Consider the following 23,438-nt stretch of genomic DNA (forward strand, 5'->3'; position numbering starts at 1 on the left):
TCAGAGGCTGAGCCCGCTGTAAGACCAAAAAGCCTGTGTCAGATTTGGTCATCCATGCTGAGGAAACATCGACAGGCATATAAGTCGGCTCGTCTTGTCCAGAGACTCTTCCATCATCGCACATGCCGACTGCAGCTCTGCTCCGCACAGTAACCGCCGTCTCTCACAGCTTCGTCCGGCCAACAGTCTCTGTCCGTCTCCGGTTTCTCCGTCTGCCGTTTCCGGCTGTCCGTCCACTTCGGCGCATGTCCTTCATCCCGTTTCTCGGCAGCTTATTCTCGTCTGGCTCTGCCAAGCAGGACACCATGTCGTACCCCGACAAGCGCACTGAAAGCGAGTGGCAGGCCATCCTCAGTCCTCGTAAGTTCTTTTCTTTCCTCTCCCTCTCTTTCCCTCTCTCCCTCCCTCCCTAACCATTCAGAACAATTTCGTGTCCTCCGGCAAAAAGGCACCGAGTCGCCCTTCTCGGGCGACTACGACAAACACTTTGCTGACACCGGCGTCTACACGTGCGCCGGCTGCGACGCACCCATCTACAAGGCCTCGCACAAGTTCAAGTCAGGCTGCGGCTGGCCGGCCTACTTTGACAGCCTGCCCGGTGCCATTGTGCGCCACGAGGACACCACGCACGGCATGTTACGCACCGAGATCGTGTGCGCCAACTGCGGCGGCCACCTCGGCCACGTCTTCAAGGGCGAGGGCTACGACACCCCGACCGACGAGCGACACTGCGTCAACAGCATCAGCCTCAAGTTCTCGCCCGAAGATGCGGCTGCCAGCAAGGCCTGAGTGCAGCAGGCTGGTCCACGATGACGTCTGAATTCTCCGAGATTAGTAATATAAACCAGACATTGTATATTGTTCCAAGCTTATGCTCCAATCCATTTCATCATTGTGTTGCCGCATCCAAATCTCATACCAAGGCCATAAATCGTACATTCGACACATCTCCTATTCCAACAGCCCTGCCGCAATCGTGTGTCCCTCGGACCGCAGCACAATCCGCTGGCCGCGCTCCAGTGGCAGTTTCGTGTGTAGCCGCACGCGCAGCCGTGCCACGGCCCCGGGCTTGACTACTTTGGGCCGCCGCTTCTCGACCGTGCCACTGGTTTTGTTGAGCAGCGCCGTCAGCTCCTCGATCTTGGCCGACTCGTTGATCCGCCCGCGGTGCACCTCCACCGGCATCGGGAAGAGCATGTCAAACGCGAGCACCTTGATCGAGAATACGTCCACGCAGGTCACCGGCTTCGTCAGATCGCAGAGCACGTCGCCCGGTCGCACGTGTTCGGCCTCGATGCCGGCCAGATGCACAATCACGCTCTGACCGGCCACAGCCCAATCCAGCGTCTGTGTGTCGCTGCTGCTGCCATCTTGCAGCTCCACCTGCTTCACGTGTGCCTTTTCGCCTGCAGGCTGCACCAGCAGTGCATCGCCCACCTGCAGCGACCCGGCCTCGATGCGTCCCGATACTGTGACGGCCCCAGCTGTTGACCGAAATGCTTCGGCTACCGGCAGTCGCAGCGGCTTGTCCAGCGCCCGTGCCAGCGGCTCCGACCTGTCTAGCTCCTCCACCAGCGTTGCCCCCTCGTACCATTGGGCCTCGGGCGCCGTCGATCGCGTCACCAGGTTGTCTCCATGCAGCCCTGACACCGGCACAAAGCTGATGTTCTTCGCCTGGAAGCCTGTCGCCGACAGAAAGCCGCCCATCTGCTGGCAAATTGCCTCGAATCGCTCCCGGTCCCAGCCGACCGTGTCCAGCTTGTTGACCGCCACGATGATACGCGTCACTCCCATGCTGCGCATCAGCAGCGCGTGCTCGCGCGTCTGTCCCTTGAGTCCCGACTCAAACGATCCCCGGCTGGCGTCGATCACCAGCACCGCAAAGTCCGCCTGGCTTGCCCCCGCGATCATGTTCGGGATGAAGTCGCGGTGCCCTGGCGCGTCTAGCATCGTAAAGGCTGTCGTCGCCGTCTCGAACCGCCTGGTCGCAATGTCGATCGTCACCCCGTGCGCCCGCTCGTCTGACCCCTGGTCCAGCACCCATGCCAGCACAAACGACGCCTTGCCCATGTCCTTGGCCGCCTTCCGGTACTTGTCGATCGTCCGGCTGTCCACCCGCTTCATCTCCAACAGCAGTCGTCCCATCATCGTGCTCTTGCCCGCGTCCACGTGGCCCACCACCACAAAGCTCGCGTTCTTCTTCTTCGCGCTCTTCTCGTACTCGGCCAGCACGTCCAGGTTCTTGCTCCGCGGCAGCGGCGTGTCGTCCACCTTCAACCCCTTCACCCCGTTGGCGAGCGTCGCCTCCGTCGATTCCGTCTGTCCTGCAGCCCCTGCTGCTCCGGTCCTCTTTTTCGCCGGTGTCCCCGTGGGGGTGGCCTTTCCGAAAGCTGCAATCGTCAGCAAATCTCGGGCAAACGTGAGTGCGCACGCGTGCCGATCAAGTTGCAGCTGCCTGGCCGCGACGCCAACCTTTCGCCTGTGCCTGAAGCACCACATCGTCGGGAGACGGTGACAAAAACGCCTCAAAAGCAGCCGCGGGAGCCCGTGCCAGCGACGGCACCGCCAAGAAGCCCCCTTCTGCCACATCCGAGATGCGCCGTTTTCGCTTCTTAGGCCCGAACAGCGCCTGTGCAAATGCAGATGGCTTCGCTACCTGGGCTGCCTCGCGCTGCTCGTGCACCGCAGCCCCGCTTGGCCCGCACACCCCCTCCATGGGGACGGCTTCTGCTGCTGGCACTTTCGGAGCTTCCGCTTCAGCTGGCTTGGGAGCCTCTGTCACGGCTTTCTCTGTCGGCATCGGAGGTTGGCGGACAGCCCGGAGGGCAAGCTTCAAGGATTTGCTGGTATGCTCGTCGACCTTGGCTTGCGGCTGTGTCTTTTCGGCTGCAAAGCCAACCTCTTTGGTCTTCTTAGCTTCCTCAGCCTTTCGCTTGCGCTGAGCCGCCAGAGCCTGAAGCTTCGACATCTTGGGTGCTACGCTGGCACCACCCAAGAGGCCACCTCTGGGCAGCAAAGGTGCCACAAAGATGGTCTGTCTCGACTGCGGCACACCGAGCCATGGCATGTCCTCAAAGAAGCTGGCGTATGAAGATTTCGCTGTGCGAGGCGTCAGATGTCGTCGGCTCATGTTGTCGCTCCCTCGGCTTTGACTCCCTCGGCTGAACAGACAGTTGACATCGAGTCTGCGGCCCTGGCCCATCTCTCTTCTTCTGCACGCATCCCCGGCCAGGCAGTGACAAAGGCAGACATGATACTTACCGTCTGGAGAATCCTGCTTGGCCTTGGCTTTGGCCTGTTTGGCTTGTTTGGCTGCTGGTGCTGGTGCTGGTGATGGGTTGATGAATGTCTTTACCAAGTATGCAACCGCCTTGTCGACGTCATAGTAGTAGTGGTACACTGCTTCCGCTATACTGTCTTGCGGCACCTTCTTCACGTTTTCGCCCAGTCTCTCCGTGGCCTCCTCTACACTCAGCGCCAAGAGCGCTCGGTCTTCCGGGCTCATTTCATCCCCCTCGTCTTCGCCGTCATACTCGCCCAGATCTTGTTCGTAGTCATAGTTGCGGTAATCCTGATGTCGCGACATCGTAGCCGATATCTTTTACGATGGGTGGGGTGCAAGTTGTCGCTGATTGTACCGCAAAGTTGTAGAAACTTTAATCTGCCTTGTATGATGTATTATTCCATGGCGGGGCTATGAGCTCACTTTGCACATTACACACTGTGGTTGGACGTATGCAGATAAGCGGGTCTTCCTTTTGCGGGGCTGTGCAATATTTAACTGGATCCGATATCACCATTTGCATACTCCGTACATACTCGACCTCATCGATTTGTATGGAATCGGTATTACCCCTAATATGATCGTCGGGCATCAAGTAATTGATGATTGGCTCAGCCAGTCTGATGTAGCTCGCTTTCTACTCATTTTCGCGTTTTGATGTCATTATTTTAGCTCTTAATGCACGAAATACTGAAATTTTAAACCCCTAAATTTCCAAAAAAAAACTCCATCTCCATAGTCTACAGCATTGCGTGTGCTCCAGTACGTCTGCTTGCTCCGCGTAGCAATCTACGAGCATATAACTACAAGACTTTCCGGCTAAGAAAGCATGTGCGTACGAAACCATCAATTCGTTCTCAGGTTAGCCTAAATGCTATCCCAATATTCCCTACATATAATCTGGATTGGGCAGTGAGGCTGAAAGAAGCATCAAAGACAGTCAATTTCCGGCCAATATAAGCCAGCCCAAATCAGGCGTCGGACCTGCTGTCATCTTCCTATCCATATCCGAGCAAGTCTTTATGATACTGCAAAGACAGAGCCTCGGCTGCGCTCAGATGGGGCCAACCGACTGCATGCTAGCCAAAAGTAGATATTCCCAATAATCGCAGATATGCTGGCACCATATTATTGGTCATTATTGTCTGGGATACCTAAACGAAGTAAGCTGCTTTCTATATAAATATGTTTTACTGTATGTTTTTATATGCTGATATTTGTTGACTGGATGTGGCTTGTGGTAAAGGTTGGGCGCACAGCTATATAACTGTGACACCTACCCAGCATTCATACCGTCCCCTGCTCTTTGATCTTCTTATACAGATTAACCCTTCTAAAAAGCCACCTTGACGTAAACAAAAATATTCCTTCCTCTATTCTTCTTCCGCGACACAACCAGCCCTACGTAACTTGCAAAATAACCACCGATATGGCGTCTTCTGGGGGGTGGATTGTGTATTGGACTTTCCTCGCCATCTTCACGATTATCGGTTACCCATTCTTCCATTACAGTGCGATGAGCGCCTTGCTGATTGTAATGCGAGCAAGAGACAACCAACTTCCGCGCCAGGCATGGGTAGCTTTCTGGCTGACAGCTGCGCAAGCTTGGTGGCCCGTTATGTTCATGCCATTGACGGAGCTGCAAAGCACGTTTCACCTTTGGCTGTTAGCAATCGTGCGCTTCGGTATCGCTATACACTCTGAAGAGAAATTTAAAGCCTACGAAATGCCAACAAAGGTATTTTGGATCCTTTTTGCCTTCATGGTGCCGACAATACTTCGACCCTATATGACGTTGGGATGCTATATGCTGGTAGCTACTCTCATGTATAATGTGCACATGGGACCCAACGGACTTCACCTACCCGGAGTCACAGTAACCGGATGGTTATTTATTGCACTGGCGGCCGTCATCTTGGTCGGCGTACATGGCAAGTACACGCTCCAGTACTTACCATCAGTCTTGATCTTTTTCTCCATCGCCGTTCTACTGCACAACCAGATGTGGCCTTACAACAAAGATTTTGGGTATGTGTGGTTCATTGCCTGGATCGTCCTCTACAAGTCTATCACCTTGGTCTTTGCACCATACATCGTGTTCCAGCCGGTCATTTGGTATAGCTCTTGGGTGGTCATTGTTGCCATGCTCGGCTGGGCATTCCGGCCCGACCAGTCATTAACCCGCTTTATGCTCTGGGCGGCCACGATTTACGTTTTGCGGAGTGTGCTATTTTTAATAGTCCTTACATACTTTCCGGGGGACAACAGAAGAGCTTCATTGTTTCCCTTCAATCTATTCAGTGGCACGTGGCGGGTGAGCCGCGAACGATGGCTGGCTCTTGTCGAACTGCCCAAGGAAAACCCCGAGCAAGTACCCGGGGGCGACTCCGGGCAATTTCCAGAAAACGAATCCGAGCGGCGAGCATTATGCGAGCGATGCAACATTATTGTAGCCAGCTCAAAACTGATCACAGGCTCGGAAACGTACTTGACCCGACTTACCGAATGGCACGAATTTCGGACGACGAAAGAGTTCGTCGACAGTTTTGCAAAGCCTGAACAAAATACCAACTCGGCTACTCAAGAAGCTAAACCAGCAGAGGAGGCCGTTGGTAATTTGGCAGATCCCAGACAAACCTCTAACTCAGCTACTGAAACCCTTACACTGCCGAAAGACTGCCATCTCTGCTGCCTTCTATGGTACTCTATGAGTCCGCCACGCCAGCAGGATATTGCCAAGAGCTGTATGCAGACAGGCACTACCGTTGCAGTGTCAGAAACCCAACGTCAAGATGCTGCGCCGCCTAGGTGCCAGCAAGATACCTCCGAGGGCTGCACGCAGACAGGTAATACTGTTGCACTGTCAGAATACCAACGTCAGGACGATACGCCGTCTGGACACCGGCAGGATGTTGCCGAGAGCTGCAGCCAGGTAGGCAGTACCGCCACGCTATCAGAAAATCAACCTCGGGACGATGTGCCGTCTGGGTGCCAGAAAAATGGATCTGAGAGCTGCAAACAGATAAACAATCCCGTTGCAACGTCAGGGAAAAAAACTCAGGACGATACGCCATTTGAGGTAATTCCGCTCTCGAGACCGACGAATCCTTCTGCCGGGTTGCGAATCAAAGTATGGGAAGAGCGGCCGCTGACGCCTTACACATATACGCAACTATATTGGGGCGATGTTGCTATTGGGTCTCGGCTTCTGGTACACAGAGGCAACCTCCTTCCTACCCGTGAGTTTTAGACCAGAATCTCTACCTCTACATAAGGGGAGCCTGTCATCCGGATTTTAGCCTAACCGCTTTACCACATGCAGAATCGCCATCCATTGAGCAGGATAATACGGGCTCTAAAGCGCACTTTGAGCAGGCTTTAGAATGGCTTCAGTCATGCCGTGAAAGTCACGACCTGTGCAAAGGTGTCGGCAATTCGAAGCCCGTCCGACCAAAACGAATGCTGTTTGTCTCTAATGGCGGGGAAAACTACTTGGAGCCGGGGATGCCACCTGCATCCATCAAGCTCATGGACACCTGCGACATCGACTTTACTAAGTCTGAATACGTGGCCCTTAGTCACTGCTGGGGTAAGACGAAAGAGGTTCCCTTCACACTGCTGGCGAGCAACATTGAAATGCTCTACCAGGGAATTGACTTCTTCTGTCTGTCGCGGAACCTGCAAGATGCAATTACTGCGACACTGAACCTTGGCTTCTCGTATATCTGGATCGACTCTTTGTGCATCACACAATCGGATAAAACCTTTCAGGAGAAGGAAGAGCTGGCCCACATATGGGAGGAAGACTGGAAAAATGAGGCGCCGAAGCTGGGCGGCGTCTACTCAGCCGCCGCCTGCACGATTGCATCTACTGGGTCGTTTGACTGTAACGGTGGCTGTTTCCATTCCCGGAATGTGAAGGCACTCGAGCCGTGCAAGATTGGAGCCAAACCTGGGATCAAACCCACTGCAGCGACGCCTGACGAAGTGATCTATGTGCGTCGTGATGACGTGTTCGACTTTGATCGTGGCGTCAACTTGGCACCACTTAACACTCGCGGCTGGGTCATGCAGGAACGTCTTCTGTCGCGCCGCATCCTCCACTTCGGTGCCGACATGCTTTACTGGGAATGCGGCTGCCGCTCCGCCTCCGAGCTCAACCACCATGGCTACACGTACAAGCGCTACCCTGAAGACTTTCGCGATCACTATGCACCCGACATGTCACCGCAGAATATCGAGACCCGCCGAGACCTGTATATAGCCGAACGTGAAGGTCGTGGCTTGCGATGGCATGACAAAGAGGCGGTGCGGCGACGTCCACCACCACCGATGCTACATCCAGACAGCCCGCCAAGCAGTCAGGAAGTATGGCTGCGCAAGCGTGGTTTCTGGAAGAACGTGCTCAAATCGGATTCTGAGCCCTGGACGAACGATGAATCTGACGACCGCAAGAAACGACCACGAGCCGGGTTCCGGGCAGACTTTGAGCTGTTACGCCTGGGTAATGCGGAGAAAATAGCAACAGCAGTGGCGGAAGAGTTGGCGAAATACCATCTCAGTCTCATGGCGAAATGGTTAGGTGCAGAGCCGGCACCGGAAGACGAGTCTCGCGAGGTCGGACAGTACAGCTACAGTCAGCTGTGGTATAACATTATCGAGCCGTACTCTCGTTGTCTGCTAACTACTCCCACGGACAAGTTGGTGGCCATAATGGGCCTCCAGGAGGAGGTCGGACGGGCAACGGGATCTACGTACCTACATGGGCTATGGAGCCAGCGGCTGGCGACGGATCTGCTATGGTTTGCCATAGATGGACCTGGCCAGCGGCTTCGCAAAGATGGGAAGAAGCCCGAAACTCCAGCCATAGATGGATCTGGCAAACAGGTGGGCAAAGAACAGAATAAGCCCGAGGGACCACCTGTGGCACCGACTTGGTCCTGGGCGTCAATTGTGGGCGCCGTCGCACTCGATCTGATGCCGGAGAACTCACGTGCACACATCGAGCTGAAAGCTACTCTGCTCGCGACTATTCGCATCATTGACGGGAAGGACCACCCGAGCTCTACGGCGATCGAGCTCTACGGCCCCGTACTAAAAATAGAAGCAAATTGGCTGACGTTCGATGGTACTGTATGGGGTATCCACGCTGGTAACACAAGACGGCCGTCGGCAAGGTTCTTCCCGGACGTTGCCGGGAGAGACGAACAGTCTCGACAGAGCTTAGAAGGCGCAAAAGATCTGGTATGCCTGTCCGCTCTGGTCCTACGACGAAATAAGTCCAAATTGGCCATGACATCCTCCACGGAAGATGTCCAGGGGCTTGTACTTCGTTCTGTAGAAGAGACTGATGGTGCAGCTGGCAATAATCACGGGGAAGACAATTCACCAAAGGATTACGTTCGAATCGGCTATTTCACGACAAGCTACATCGCCAAGTCTCGGGAGGCGGCTCAAGGCCTGAAGGCACTGAAGAGGGCCGAGGTGAAAAAGCTGTGTCTGAGAGGGTGGTCTGGGAGCAAGATTGAATACTAGCTACGGTTATGGCTCTTGTAAACCGGCACTGTTAAGACAAAGGCCATTCGGGTGTAGTGAAGCGGTAGCTAAGGAGTATAATTATCACGGCTTCCGTACTAAAGCTCGTGGCGTCATTAGCGTGCCGATAACATCTCTTATCTTCTTATCGATACCATATTTTTTAAACTTTTTGAACTTTTCTTCGCGACAGTTTTTTCCCTTGCAGTGCAGCAGACCTTTCCTCCTCACTCCAAGCGGGTTTTTTACGAGCAGCAGTCCAGCTACGAAAGCCATACTGCTGATACACAATGAAGCTCGCAAATGCCGGCACGGTCCCCGTGTATACGGTCTCGGGGCCCTCCTCGCGAGCTCTTCCCGACTGGTTGGCGAGCAAGAAGAAGCAAAGCCTGAAACACGATCCTGAATATGCGAATCGCCTGGAGCTGCTGCAGGACTTTGAGTTCACGGGCGCCAGCGGCTGCATTCGCGTCTCCGAGGATGGCGAGTGGGTTATGTCAACCGGAACCTTTCCTGTAAGAACCAGCTTTCTCTACGCCAAATACGCTTTTCCGTTTTCTCGGGCCCGCAAGGCTGACTGACCTTTATCTTTGAATTAGCCTCAAATACATGTCCACAACCTACACCAGCTCTCGCTTTCCTTTTCCCGCCACACCGTTTCTTTGAACACAAAGTTCGTTCTTTGCTCTACGGACTATTCCAAGTCGAGTACGAACTTCCTCTTCGTTTTTGCTTCGTTGATAGTCTGCGGAAACTTACTTAATATGCGTCTCGTATAGTTCATCTCCAAGAGGATCGGAGGATAGAATTTCACACACCGGCAGGATGCCATTTTCAGCTCCGAATCCCGCGGTTTGGGCGCGATATTGTCTATGAGCGACCCGCTCAACGGAGGTCCTCGTCCCAGCTGCCGGACTGGACGCTGACGGACTCGGTGAAGTGTTCCGCCTGAACTTAGTACGCTCCAATATTCTCATTCTGTCCCATGCATGTCTACATACTGACTTTCGGTGTGTTGTAGGAACTGGGAAGATTCCAAAAGTCATTTCAGATCGACTTGGGCGCGGATGATGGCGTTGAGCGCGGTCTACAAGGAAGCATTGGCGTCGGGTGCGTGAATGTGGCTGCTCTGGCAGAAGAATCGCACGGCCTGGCTGCTTTCGGCACCTCGCGCGGCACAGTCGAGTTTTGGGACTCCCGGAGCCGGGCGAGGGTGGCCACACTAGACACACACGACGGCGAGATCTCGGCATTGGACTTCTCGCGCTCGGGCATGTCGTTGGCCACGGGAGCAAGCTCCGGCATCGTGCAGATATACGATCTTCGGCGGCCGACGCCTCTCATGACCAAGGATCTCGGCTTTGGTTACCCCGTGAAGAACTTGATGCACCTGACGACGGCATCGGACGAAAAGAAGATTCTGGCGTCCGATAAACGGGCAATCAAAATCTTTGACGAGACAGACGGCACGCCGTGGACGACAATTGAGCCAGAGGCAGACATTAACTCGGTGGCACACTGCCCGAACTCGGGCATGCTGCTCAGCGCCAACGAAGGAAGACAGCAACATGCGTGGTTTATTCCGATGCTTGTGAGTTCCGAGTTCATCAGTCCGCCGGACGGCCTATGAAGCCAGTACTAACTTATTAGGGCCCTGCTCCGAAATGGTGCACATTCTTGGAACGCCTCGTTGACGAGATGGCAGAGGAGGTATCGACCACAACGTACGACAACTACAAGTTTCTCACGCTGGCCGAGCTCCGTTCTCTCAGCTTGGCTCATCTCGTCGGCAAGACAAATCTGCTGCGGCCATACATGCACGGTTACTTTGTCGCGAGCAAGTTGTACGACCAGGCACGTCTCATTGCCAACCCGTACGTGTACGAGGAAGAGCGGATGAAGCGTGTCAAGGAGCGGATTGACAAGGAGCGGTCCAGCCGGATCCGTGGCAACAAGAAGGTCAAGGTCAACCAAAAGCTGGTCGACAAGCTTCTCAAGAAGCAGGAGAAGAGAGACACCATCGATCTGGAGGCTGGAGCACTGGGCGACGAACGTTTCAAGGGTCTCTTCGAGGACGAAGAGTTTGCCATCGATGAGAAGAGCGCAGAGTTCCGGGCACTCAACCCGAGCACTAGGATCGACGAGACCGGCAGGACAATCTGGGGCAAGCACGTTCCCGCCAAGTCAGACGCCGATTCGGACTCGGACTCGGAAGACGCTGACGACAGCATCCGGAAGCCTGACAGCTCATCCCGCAAGCCTGTCGGAGGCGAGGTGTCGATGCGCATGTCTTCATCAGCGCGACAGGGCGGCAGCAAGTCGAAAGACAGCACGTTTGGAGCCCGTGTCGAGCAGATGGCAGCGTCGAGCAGCCGGAGCCACGGAAAAGGCGTGCCGGTTCGAACCCGCATCGTGGGCGAGCGGCAGGTTACCTTTGTGCCCGAGTCGTCCAAGAAGAAGGAGGAGCCGGAAGCTGTCGAGAAGCCGGCGCCGAGACGAGACAACAAGGCTCGACGAAGCGCCAGCGGCAACACCTTTCGGAGTCTTAAGCAGTAAAGCAATGGAATTCGAGAAGCGGACCGCAGAAACTAATAATACAGGGGTAGTGGCAGTCGAAATCCGGCCGCTTGTTCCTTCATTAAAACGCAACATGACCCAATGCCCATTTTCACAAAACAGCTCGCTCTTCTTGGTTATCTCACACGTGTCTCGCCTCCTTTGTCTATCATCGCTCGGAACGTTGCTTATCCCATCTGTCATCTTATTTCAGCTTGCCTTGCCGAAGCACCCGTCATGACAGCCTACTTCCGATGGAAGTTGTACTTCTTCTTGTCGGAGTTCGCAAAGCCTTTCTCCAAATCGACTGGCAAGCGCGGCGTGGGTGGGACATCATCTAGGCGGACACGGCCACGAGAGTTGCTGGCAGTGCCCTCTTTGGCGGATTTGGGAAACTCGCTGCGACGGGGCGTCAGGGCGTTGACCACCCTTCTCGCAGATTTCCGGATGCTCTGGCGGATCTTCCACTCTCGCTTCTTGGCGAGATAGAACAAGACTGCCGAAGTGACTACTGGTGTGTGAGCAAAGGAAGACATCTGGAGCAGACAGAACAACAAGCTCACCTCCGATTATGGCAACAGCCACGACGACAACAATGATGGCGACCAAACCTCCACGCGAGAGGCTCATGCTACCGTCAGAAGACCCGGACGCACCCCCGTCATTGTCGATGCTAGTGTCTGCTGAACTGCTTCCACCGCCTGTATACGGGTCCTCGGTGGCGAGGGGGAATGAAGATGATGAGGTGGCCGACATTGTCTTCACGGATGAATGTGCTCCAGAGTATAGGGCGTTTTTGTGTACTATCCAAGGAATCGGCTTGGTGTTCTGCTTGAAGGAGAATATCACGTCCAGCGGTTAAAAAAGGCGAGGATGGGTTAGAGCAGAAGGACAAGAAGAGCTGGGAGACAATATGGAGGGTGTGCGAAAACTGATTAGAGAGGGGCCAAGTATATATTAGATGTGATGGGACAGAATCACTTAAAAGGCGTATGACCGCATTATTTCATTTTTGACATGGTAAACCTTACTTAAAGTCACCTTATTTTCTGTCACCTTACTAGTCCTCTTGTCGAAGGGTCGTCTGTCCCTTTGCTGCACGTTGTCTGGCTACGGCCGCAGCCAAGTGTGACACCTCTGCATCGCTAAGGATGCTACTTCGTTTCATTCATACAGATCGTCGCCCCGCCTATCCCACGCCTCCATCCGCATGCACATGATGGCCCTGGTCCCTCTTCTGCATGCAATCGTGCTATTGGGTACTCCGGCCTTGTGTGCGTGCTAGGAGGAGAAAGAGTGGCTCAGTCAAAAGGGACACAGGCCCTTGGCCGGCACTCAAAAAGGGACTCGGACCGTCTGATTGGTGCAATGCGATTCATCAAGCGCCCGGTCGTGTCCAATGGTCCACCAATTCGGGAAGCACAGTTGTATGGACCAATCACAGCACAGGTGACAGGGATATGCCCAAAGCCTGGGCGGCTGCAGAAAAACCCCTGCTTTGACAAGGACTCAGACTTGATGATCTTTTGGCTCTTGGCTCGCCCCAAGGCGAAAAAACTGTGATGAGAAAATCGCATGAAGACAATCGAGGTCGACTTGGCGGTCAGTCAACTTCCCATTTCCCTTGCCGGGCCTTCAATCCGGCCGGTTTCGCACAGAACCCGACCGAGATTGCATCTATTTACAAACTTTCTCGATACAGTAAAAGCGGCCTGTTAGCAGGACCGCAGCAACCGCTTTGTTCTTATTTTAGAAGCGATTTTGAGAAATTGCATTTGCAAAAGCGCCATGCTATTGCCACATATTCAGATGTGGATAGAAATAGCAACGACTCTGCCTTGCCTTTTCCTCAAAGGCGGCCCTCCGCTTGGCCGCATATAATATACGTCGTAGCCCAGTAAGCATGTACGCGCTGATGGCCGCAAAGCAGCGACTACGCTGGGATACAGCGATTGTTTTACCATACTTTCCTCGGCTTTTATACGACGTGCGTTTCAGCAAAGATGCGGACAACAACGGAGGTAGCCTTGTGCTGAAAAAGACTACCTGATGTTCTCTACCGTAGAGTGAATTTATGACATAAGCCATATGCCTTTCGCGAGAACTGATCTAAATGCCGAAGAAAGTTACAGCGCTTTTTCTTCGAGTAAACTAAATGATATGCGATATACACGGGTAGAAAGCGTGTCTTCCTTTTGAGGCCGTAATGTGTAATGTAGTGCCTTCCCAAACTAACCTCAACTTTATTCGAGCGAATTCTCCCTTCGACCCGTTCAAGAGTTCCAAACCTAAGGGTCGCCACTTCCTCGTCCGCATATGTTATTTTAAAAACTCATTTATGAAAATTGGCTTGTAACTTCTCTTGATTCTCGTAGACAGCAGCAAGACATATGCAACATACGAACAGCTTCCTTTGGACCTTCGAATCCCAGAAACCCCTTCTGAAAAAAGAGCAGAAAAGGTAATTTTTACAGCATCGATCACGCACTTGCGACCACTGCAGGCAAGTTTTCAGCTGGCAAATTTTCAAGCCGTAAAAAAGCACAGGCCTTGGGGATGAGCCAGCTCGAACTCAGCACTCTAGGAATGAGTTCCCTAGTCATTAGTATGATGCAATGGATCATACAGAAGCAATGCAGGAAAACTCTCGTTATTGACCCTTTCATCCCAACACAGGGAACCACTCAGAGTCAAGAGAGAATAATGGCCAAGCTGTTCATTCCAACAGTCTCAACGCAAAAAATGACTATGAGGCCCCCAACAACAGGACTTCTAAGTTTTTTACCGTTCTTGGGAACAGTCCTCACGTCCACAACGCCGAAAACTTGGCTCAAGATAGTTATCCATTACAACAGTACCTTCCGGCTCGTCAATTTATCACGCCGCCCTCCTTTCGTGGGTTCGCACCGAGCCAGATCAAAGACTTGAATTCTTCATCAGACAGTGGAAGCGGAGTATGTGGCAACCTGGAAAGCGGGTTGGTGGGCGTGCAAGCCACTCTTCCTCCTAGGCTTCTTGAGCTGGAAAAAGTTGTCAAGTCTCAGTCTCATAGAATCACAGAGCTCAATTTTGCTCTGAATGATGCTAAGATGACGGCAAACTCTCTGGACGCAGAAAAGAGGCAGTTGAGGCAACGGAATGAGGAGCTGGAGCGTAAGCTAAAACAGAGCTCGGAGAATCGGAAAAAATACGATACAACATTGCAAAACTGTCGCAACATTCTAAGACAAGCTACAGAGGAGCAGCAGAAAGTCCGGGACGAGACTATTACAGGTTTTAACAAAGCCATCGATGACCAGAGAGCACTAGCGGATGCACAGGGGGAACTGAAACAAGTACATGAAATGCTGAAGGTCTCGCAAGCAGAGCTTCGACAAGCACTAGAACAGGGTAAGTAGTAGTAGTGTGCACCGGCAATGAAGTTTTTCACTGGTATGGATCTAATACGGATACAGCGTATAAAAAGATAAATGAACGAACACTTGAGGCAGAGATTCGTGACGCTGAGTTGAGCTCTCAGAAGGAAACAAACGCCCAGCTATTAAGAGAGCTCAAAAACGTTCCAGAGAAGAATTTCCAGATTCTTAGCATCTGTGTCAAAAAAATCATGGACACATTGGATGGATTTGTGCGTCAGATCTCCGAAGAAAATCAGGTCGGGGAAGGTCGGTTTATGGCTGGGTAAGTCTTATAACATCTCGTGAAAAGAATTGTGCAATAACATAACAGAATGAAAAGACTAGAAATGATAGCAACCCAGATCGATGCACAAGGTTCCGTCTCGCGGGAGCAACTCAGCTTTCTTTCATCAATGAAAGAGAGTGATGACATTCAGGCTTTGCAGTATGAATGTCTCCGGCCATGGCTTCGACGTTCAATCGCTAACGGCCTTATATAGAGTTATAGAGAAGCTCGTTGCGGCCCAAATAACTAGAGAAGAGTACCATTCTACATGGATGAGCGAGTTCAGCAGCAAAATGAAGAGTTTCTACGAGGAATTGAAAATATTAAAAGCCCAACAGGCGCAGGGAATTCACGAAAAAACCCAAACGAGTGAGAAATTGGTGGACCTTTGCCAGAAACGAGAAGAGGATCACACGGAAGTATCAACAATGCTATACGCACAGGAAAAAGTAGCAAAAAAGTATTGGGATTGTGTTGGCCATTTGCTTTCGGAGTTTCAGTCACTGCAGAAAATTCCTCGCGACACACCGGAGACGATCGCTGCGCTTCAAGTTCTTCAAGAAAAAACCATCAAGCAGAATATAGAGATCGAGGAGAAGTCGGCTAAGATAACAGAACTGGAAGAGAACATACTGAAGAAAGACAATACGTTGACGGCTCTGGTAGAGAAATTTTCCACGAACACTCAAAAATTGAGCGAAATGCACCGGCAGCGTGAGGACGAGTATAGACGTGTTCTGGATCAGGTATACGAACTATCTCACAGAGAAAGCCGAAGAGTTCTGGAGGTGAACAAACAACAGACTCAGAAAGAGCTCCAACAGGGGCGTCTGAAGAGGCAAGATCTAGAGAAGCAGCTCAGAAATTGCAACGAAAGGTTCTCCGTGGCCGAAGAAAAGCATCGATGGAGCCTGAATACGCAAGAAGCTTTGCAAAATGAACTCTCTGAAGTTCGACTTGGTAACAAGACCCTCAAAGAGTGCATCGATAGAACAACCAAGGAATTGGAGCAAATGCAAGAGGCACACAACAACATCACTATTTCTCGACTCAAAGAAACTCTCGCTATCAAGGACATGGATTATGCCAAGCTTGAAACACAGATGCATGAATATAAGAAGCGTATGAAAATTCTTACGGATCAGCTTATATGTTGGGCACAGGATGTTAGCCATGTAATTAAATTTCAGGTCCAGCTCAGCAGAGCAGAGCTGGCTGATCAATCCATCAGTGACGGGGGGGCTAATATGGAAGAGATCGAACAGGCTGTCTCAATCTTGGCTCAGATCCGGCAGCATGTTGATCAGCGAGGATTTGAAAGGAGCTTGGAGTTTCTGAGTGTTGATATGCCGGAAAACGACACATCCCACGAACATGAACAGCATATTGCCGAACTGTTTGCCTATTTGGCGGCCAGGGTTACCGATCACCAGTTATCGCTGCACTTGGATGAACTAGAAATGGTTCATGAAAGTACAACAAGCGGACAACTCACACCGAGCTGTCTTAGGTCCGAGTCTCTTTGCCAGGAACAGACAAGAGAAATTGAATGGACTGGGGATACCACAAAAGGTACCCCGACAAGCGTTCCTCGAAATATATCCGAAAAATTAGGAGATACCATTGATGATCCCAGTTCCCATATCGTCTCAAGCCCCAAAAGTGCACGGACAAGGAAGACTAAGCAGTCAGGAGTCGCAGGAAGTGGTACGAAGCGAAGCGAAACGGGCGCGGCACGGACGGTCGCGAGAAAACGGCGGCAATTGGTTGCAATTGCCAAAGCTCTGGGCAGCAATGACTTGCGTCCAGATCGGCCTTTTAGCGATACTTCGAGATACTTCAATGATGCAGCTTTATCCGAACCTACGGCAGAACAGGGGACCGAATCGAGATATTGAACTGGAAGCCACTCAGAACATGCCCAAACTTGAGGGGTCGTGGAGGATCCTATGCGGACAATATGGGACGGAAGCATATACAACAAGAGATGGTGGGACATGAAGGCTGGTGATGGAATGTTCCTATTTCATCATGTATGCGTTATAGCTAAATCCCAACCAAGTAACCAGAACGCCCATAATCGCCACCCAGTGATTCGTACAATTGCTCTCGGCGACGCGATGAAAGCCAAAGAGCGAGTCGTTTGCCAGGGACAGTCGCATTTATTTGTTCCTCCGTTTCTGTTCTAAGAACAGGACCTTCCTGCGGACTGCTTAGTGTTAGCTACAGGACCAGGCGGGAGGCGTGGGACATGTGACATCACGAGAACACACCAACTGGGTCGTATTTCAACATGCTCAGGGGCGTCGACGTGCGTGGGCGGGTAAATGTGTAAAAGAAACCGGTCATAGCCATTGAAAGGAGGCGGACCGAGATGACGCGGGATTTCGCTGAGGCGTGTTAGTGGACATGGGGTGGCGGTCGAACTGGCACCTAGGCTCTTCACAGGAAGCCTGAGGACCGTAACTTACCCTTCTTGGCCATCTTGTCGACGTCTACGAGATCTGGATGTTGGTGCAGTCAACGTTCGCGACGGCAGCAATGCAGAGCATACGATCAACCGAAGAAAAATGCGTAGACGGATCCTGTGGATGTGGGGCGGATGCAGCAGATCAGGACCAATCATAGGCGGTACAAGTGCAGTCGTATGTCGGCGAAGAGACACAGCTCTTATCTTATCTTGGCGGGCATCCCGCGGGGAATCGCAACAGAGACCACTGCTGGGGACAGCGTGCTGGAGGTCCGTTGACGGAGAAAAAAAAATAGCCGTCAAGACTCGTAGTGCTGGAGGCAATAAGATTAAAGCCCCATGGCTCCGTTCTGCTATTTGCTTTTCGGAGGGAGCGGTGACGGCGGTTTAAGTTTATTTCTGACTGTGTTTCTATATTTCTTTCTTCTGCTCTTCTGCTGTATTGGTGCAAGATTGTCCTGTTTGTCTAGCAATCAACTGTTATATCCCCCAGTTCTCTCGCGATCATTGCGACAGCCAGCTAGCGTGGAAGGAAGGGCAAGGTCATTTCTCACGATTCGATTAACGTGCCGTGTCAAGCACGATCGTGACTGCAGAGTCTGCTGGCTACCTGATCCCGCCCTTCTCCGCAGCCATGCTCTCTCGATTCCCCAGAGCACTGGGCAGATCAGGGGCGACCCCCCCGCGAACCCCGCTTGTGACCGTCTCATCAGGTGAGTTTTGTTTCCAAAGTTGCCGGCCTGCCTATCAAGTCATGTACATTTCTATGCGACATTTTCTTGCATGCGCCTTGTCGCTCTGCGGCTGCACTGTCCTCTTTTGGGGGTCCGGGGTATTCTATTGTTGCATACGGAGTATTACTACGGGGTACACATTTTAAGCTGTTTACCTCCGGAGTAGAGCACTTGCATAATTTTTTTTTGCCCGACTTCGGCCGTGCATCTCCAGTAGAGACAGTGTCAAAACGCGGAAGACACGCAAGCCAAATTGAGGCATGTGAAGCGAGAGGTTGAACGACGAGCCACACAGCGTTCTGGCCCAACTCTCTGCTCACCTGGACAGGATTTGTTTCTCCTTTCGTCCAGAGGTCAGCCGGGCAGGCAGCCTGTGGCTGATGGACTGACGTCTGGGTGAAATCAGCCGATGGGCAGTCGAGGACGGCGAAACGTCCATAACGGGCACTTCCTCAGATGCCGTAACAGCAAGCCGGCCTGAAAGGTCTGTGTCATTCGCGCCTGCCTTGGCTGGAGGATGGGGGTTTCTCCCTCTATCTCTAATCGCCTTGACCGCTATAACCGTGGATTGTGCTCCTGCCTGTTGCACTGTCCTGGATTCTGATAAAGCTCCCCGTTCCCTCTATTTTTTTGCTTTATTTTTCTCACTTCGGTTATCCTGTTACACTGCTCTCTTATTCTCTTGTCCCCCTCTGCGAGTATAGCGCGTGTGGGCTGAAAACTAAGCAGTTGCCCCTCTTACTACGCTAGTTTTGACTGGTTTGCCTCGCCGTCATCGCAGCTTGACAACGGCTCTCACTCTCTCTCTGACACACAAAACTCACACACCGGCCGTGCAAACAGCCTTTACTCCTAGCAGCCGCCGAGCACTTTCATCGTCGGATTCTGTCAAAATGACCGCGGCATTGCCGGCACGCAGCCTCGGGCACCACAACATCAACCCCCACATCAAGGCAGCCAAGTATGCCGTCCGGGGAGAGCTTGCAGTCCGGTCGGAGGAGTACCGGGCCCGGCTCGCCAAGGTGGAGGGCAATCACATCGCGGCCGGCCTGCCGTTCAAGGAGGTGATTTCGGCCAACATTGGCAACCCGCAGCAGCTAGACCAGAAGCCAATCACGTTCTTCCGGCAAGTGCTGAGCCTGCTAGAGAACCCGGCTCTGCTGGACCACCCGGATGTGCTCAAAAGCACGTTTGGCTACAAGTCGGACGTCGTTGAGCGGGCGCGCTGGCTGCTGAAAAATGTGGGCTCGGTGGGTGCATACAGCGCCAGCAACGGCGCGCCAGCGATCCGGCAGCACATTGCCGACTTCCTGGAGCACCGCGACGGGTTCCCGGCCAACGAGGCGGACATTTACCTGTCTGCAGGCGCGTCATCGGGCGTCAACACGCTGCTGCACATCATCTGCGCGGGTCCGCACACTGGTGTGCTGGTGCCGATCCCGCAGTATCCGCTGTACACGGCATCGCTATCGGTGCTCAATGCGCAGTGCGTGCCGTACTACCTGGACGAGAAGAAGAACTGGGCGACGGATCTGGATGCGATCCGCGCGAGCCTGACGGAGGCACGCGCCGCAGGCACGGATGTGCGGGCGATCGTGGTGATTAACCCGGGCAACCCGACGGGGGCGTCGCTGTCGGAGGCCGACGTGGCAGCTGTGATTGAGCTGGCGCGGGCGGAGAAGCTGGTGATTCTGGCCGACGAGGTGTACCAGACCAACGTGTTCGAGGGCCAATTCCACTCGTTCAAGGCCGGTCTGCGACAGCTGCAGAAGCAGAACCCTGACGGCAAGTACGGCCACGTGGAGCTGGCGTCGCTGCACTCGGTGTCCAAGGGCATGGTGGGCGAGTGTGGCCACCGTGGCGGCTACTTTGAGCTGGTGGGCTTCGACCCGGACGTGCAGGCAGAGATCTACAAGTTTGTCAGCATCACGCTGTGCGCGCCCGTTATCGGCCAGTGTCTGGTGGAGCTGATGGTCAACCCGCCGAAGCCGGGTGATCCGAGCTTTGAGCTGTACGACAAGGAGTACCACAGCATCTTTGACGGGCTGCGTGAGCGCGCTGTTGCGCTGCACCGGGCCTTTGACCAGATGGAGGGCGTCGAGTGTGGCGCGCCGCAGGGCAGCATGTACCTCTTCCCTACGATCAAGGTGCCGGCCAAGGCGGCTGAAGCGGCTGCGGCCGAGGGCCGCACGGCCGACGAGTTCTACTGCCTCAAGATGCTCGAGGCCACGGGCGTGTGCGTCGTGCCTGGCAGCGGGTTTGGCCAGGCTCCCGGCACCCTGCACTTCCGCACCACCTTCTTGGCTCCGGGAACCGAATGGGTGGGCAATCTGGTCAAGTTCCACAAGGACTTCATGGAACAGTACAAATGAGGTAGAGGGTCATTGGAAGCATTTGAAGAGATAGAGACGAGCCAAATAGTCATAAGTCCAAACCTAAGTGTTTTTTTTGCTTCTTTATTCTGTCTTGCCTATGGAAACAAGGTGTGGAAAGACGAGAGACAGTACCTAAAATACAATGCCACGACAACCCTCCGTCTCCGTCTATGCGCGCTCGCTACCGCGCAGCCGTACGGCCTGGCCGTACTTTTGCAGCTTCGTGATGAGCTGGTCGCCCTGGCGCACGACGTCCTGGTACTGCTTGTTCTTGTCGTCGGGCCGGTTGGTCTCGATGACGCCGCGGCCAGTGACGCGGTCAATGGTACAGGGAATGCGGCCGGCAGCAATGAACTTGGCAAGATCGCGGTCGAGGAAGTCGACAGTGACGCCAAAGTCCTGGGCCATACTGTCGAGGCCGACGACACGGTACGACTGCAGCAGCTGCTGGTAGGCACGCAGACGCATCTCGCGGATGAACCAGCTCTTGTGCTCGTGGAGGTAGCGGTCCTGCGTAAGGAACTGCTCCTCGACCTGGGCGAGAGCCTGGAAGAACTGGCGGTAGCGGCCATTGTAGAGGCTGGCGACAAGCTGGGCAAGCGGCGAGAAGTCGACGGCGGCCTCGGCGACGGGCTGGTCGACGCCAGTGCCGAGCGTCGTGAGGTTGACAAGAGGGGCAGTGGCAGCAGGCGGAGGTGTGGCTGAAGAGGTGGCTGTAGCTGTGGCTGTGCTAATCGTAGCGGCAGCCCCGCTTGCGTCCGACCCGACGCCCGGCCCGGCCGAGATGACGCCAGCCAGGGCCAGCAGCTTATCCTCGCCGTCGCCGAGGATGGCCTTGATCTCGGGGGCATCGACAACCTTGGCCTTGAAGTCGACGCGCTTGAGGCTGACGGAGCCGGCCAGCACGGCGTACACGACCAGCTGGCCGTACGAGCAGAGCTCGTAGCTGGTAAAGGTCGAGAGGCTGTCGAGCAGCAGCGGAGCGGCAGCGCTGTAGGCCCGCACGGTCAGCTGGTGCAGGCCCTCGTAGGCCTTGAGCCGGTTGCGGCGGTCCCAGTCGCCGCCAGCGTCGACGAGCGCCGTGGCTCGCTCGACCTGACCGCGCACCAGCACCTTGTCGCCGAAGAAGAGGCCCAGCCGCACGGTCGCGAGCACGACGTCGATCTTGGTCCCCAGCGGACCCGTTTTGTCGAGCATGGCCTCGTACGCGGCCAGCGCCCGCTCCTTGTCGCCCACGCGCGCCCAAAACTCGGCCCGCTTGCCGCGCACGCCCTGGATCTCCGTCTCGCCCGCCTGCTCGACCGCCTCGTCCTCCTCGGCCTGCAAACCCGCCAGCTCGGCCTCGTTCGCTGCCGCCAGCGACTGGTACAGCTCCTCGTCCCAGCCCAGTGCCGCCAGCGCTGTCGGGTTCTTGTTCGCAATCATGCCCACTACGCTCGACTTGCGGCTCAGCGGCCGGCCGGCTGTCGTCGTCGTCGTCGATGCTGCTGCTGTCGTCGATGTGGCTGCCGCTGCTGAAGATGCTGCCGTCGCAGCCACCGCTGCCGCTGCTGCCGCCCGCACCGCCCCGCTGCTGCTCCCCTCGCCGCCCACCGCATTCAGCACGCCTTCCACCGGGTGCGCCAGATATCGGTATAGCGGCGCCATCTTGTGCTCGGCAATCGCCTCCTGCACCGCCTTCACCGCCGTCTGCTGCGCCGCACGGCCCGCATACGGGTTCGTCAGCGTAAACACATGCTGGGCCAGCGGCAGCAGCGGCCACTTGGTGTACTGGGGGTCGGAGCCCATCGCGGACAGAGGCCTTGTTCTTTTGTTGGGGAGGCCTGGAAAGGAGGGACACGTCGAGCTGGCCGATCTGCTGATGGAAAAAAAGAGATGCAACAGAAAAACAGAAAGGGGCGGGGATATAGCACTCCCGGTTGAGAGCTTCGTCCAGCTGGTTCTGTCCACTTTGTTGCGTTGGAAGCTTCTCCGAGGTGACGATTGGACTGGATTTGCTAGGCGGCAGACAAGGCACGCGTTCGAGAGCTGCAGACACTAGCCCACAGTTCTGTATACTAGGATATGTAAATATGCGTAGACCCCCTAAATTGCATAGCTTATCCTACAGCACGGATTGGTTTACGATACAAATATCTTACTCCGTAATTGCGACACTGTCCGGAGTAGTCAACTGTCTTCGATCAACCAAGACAGAAACAAAGACCTCAGAATCCTTTGATCCTTTGTTTCAAGAGCTTCGGCGTTCTTTCTATACCGGACGAGCAATTTCTGACAGCTACGGAGTATTTGCCGTAACCAAGCTAGCTTGCTGATCTAGGAATAAGCCAAGTGCCATTAACATGCCACCTAGATCTGAAGAAAAGACATAAGCTCCCGGCAGCTCTAGGTTTAGAGAAATCATTCGGCCACGTCTGGCGATTGGCCTTTCACCCCTGTCTACCAATATCATAACACCGACATCTGACATCGACGACCGGATTAGCGCTGCTGTCCTCTTATTGCGACTTGATTCACGGCGCTTCGCTCGGCTATAGTTTCAAAGCAAGGCGGTATATTGCGTCCGCTTACTCCAGGGGTGTAGAGAGCTGTGCGGCCTGTCTTTTCTACCAGGCAGAGCGGAAGTGGAGAGGGCGGCTCACATTGTATAGAAACGGATCGGTGTGCCCGGTCTGATAGGCTGCGTATCGAGACGAAACGAGCCTACCGGAAGTAGAGGAGAGAGAAAGGTGTAGGGGCCGTGGTGACCCTATTTCCGAATGCCGGTGACTGCCAACACCATGGCCGTTGCCAATATATTA

General features: G+C 54.0%; 6 protein-coding genes across 6 annotated transcripts; 3 read left to right on the plus strand and 3 right to left on the minus strand.

Annotated features, from left to right (window-relative positions):
* Window positions 1-122: 122 nt before the first annotated feature.
* On the plus strand, window positions 123-789 carry CMQ_6498 (methionine-r-sulfoxide reductase; the record flags this gene model as incomplete). The annotated part of the gene is made up of 2 exons (XM_014315563.1): window positions 123-360; window positions 449-789. 2 exons carry the CDS (start codon window positions 123-125, stop codon window positions 787-789), a joined length of 579 nt encoding a protein of 192 aa, XP_014171038.1.
* Window positions 790-951: 162 nt separating this feature from the next.
* On the minus strand, window positions 952-3,586 carry CMQ_6165 (translation elongation factor ef-1; the record flags this gene model as incomplete). Its single annotated transcript, XM_014315230.1, has 3 exons — window positions 952-2,390; window positions 2,473-3,099; window positions 3,262-3,586. 3 exons carry the CDS (start codon window positions 3,584-3,586, stop codon window positions 952-954), a joined length of 2,391 nt encoding a protein of 796 aa, XP_014170705.1.
* Window positions 3,587-5,072: 1,486 nt separating this feature from the next.
* CMQ_6402 (WD repeat protein) lies at window positions 5,073-11,374 on the plus strand (the record flags this gene model as incomplete). Its single annotated transcript, XM_014315467.1, has 5 exons — window positions 5,073-5,895; window positions 6,606-8,767; window positions 9,115-9,333; window positions 9,840-10,409; window positions 10,469-11,374. The coding sequence occupies 5 exons, from the start codon at window positions 5,073-5,075 to the stop codon at window positions 11,372-11,374; spliced, it is 4,680 nt and encodes a 1,559-aa protein (XP_014170942.1).
* Window positions 11,375-11,619: 245 nt separating this feature from the next.
* CMQ_6011 (uncharacterized protein) lies at window positions 11,620-12,130 on the minus strand (the record flags this gene model as incomplete). Its single annotated transcript, XM_014315076.1, has 2 exons — window positions 11,620-11,882; window positions 11,938-12,130. The coding sequence occupies 2 exons, from the start codon at window positions 12,128-12,130 to the stop codon at window positions 11,620-11,622; spliced, it is 456 nt and encodes a 151-aa protein (XP_014170551.1).
* A 7,025-nt stretch (window positions 12,131-19,155) lies between these two features.
* Window positions 19,156-20,634, plus strand: CMQ_6014 (alanine aminotransferase; the record flags this gene model as incomplete). The annotated part of the gene is made up of 1 exon (XM_014315079.1): window positions 19,156-20,634. One exon carries the CDS (start codon window positions 19,156-19,158, stop codon window positions 20,632-20,634), a length of 1,479 nt encoding a protein of 492 aa, XP_014170554.1.
* Window positions 20,635-20,805: 171 nt separating this feature from the next.
* CMQ_6490 (proteasome regulatory particle subunit) lies at window positions 20,806-22,425 on the minus strand (the record flags this gene model as incomplete). The annotated part of the gene is made up of 1 exon (XM_014315555.1): window positions 20,806-22,425. One exon carries the CDS (start codon window positions 22,423-22,425, stop codon window positions 20,806-20,808), a length of 1,620 nt encoding a protein of 539 aa, XP_014171030.1.
* Between the last annotated feature and the right edge of the window lie 1,013 nt (window positions 22,426-23,438).

Source organism: Grosmannia clavigera (assembly GCF_000143105.1).
Source record: "Grosmannia clavigera kw1407 unplaced genomic scaffold GCSC_167, whole genome shotgun sequence".
In the NCBI taxonomy this organism is placed as follows: domain Eukaryota; kingdom Fungi; phylum Ascomycota; class Sordariomycetes; order Ophiostomatales; family Ophiostomataceae; genus Leptographium; species Leptographium clavigerum.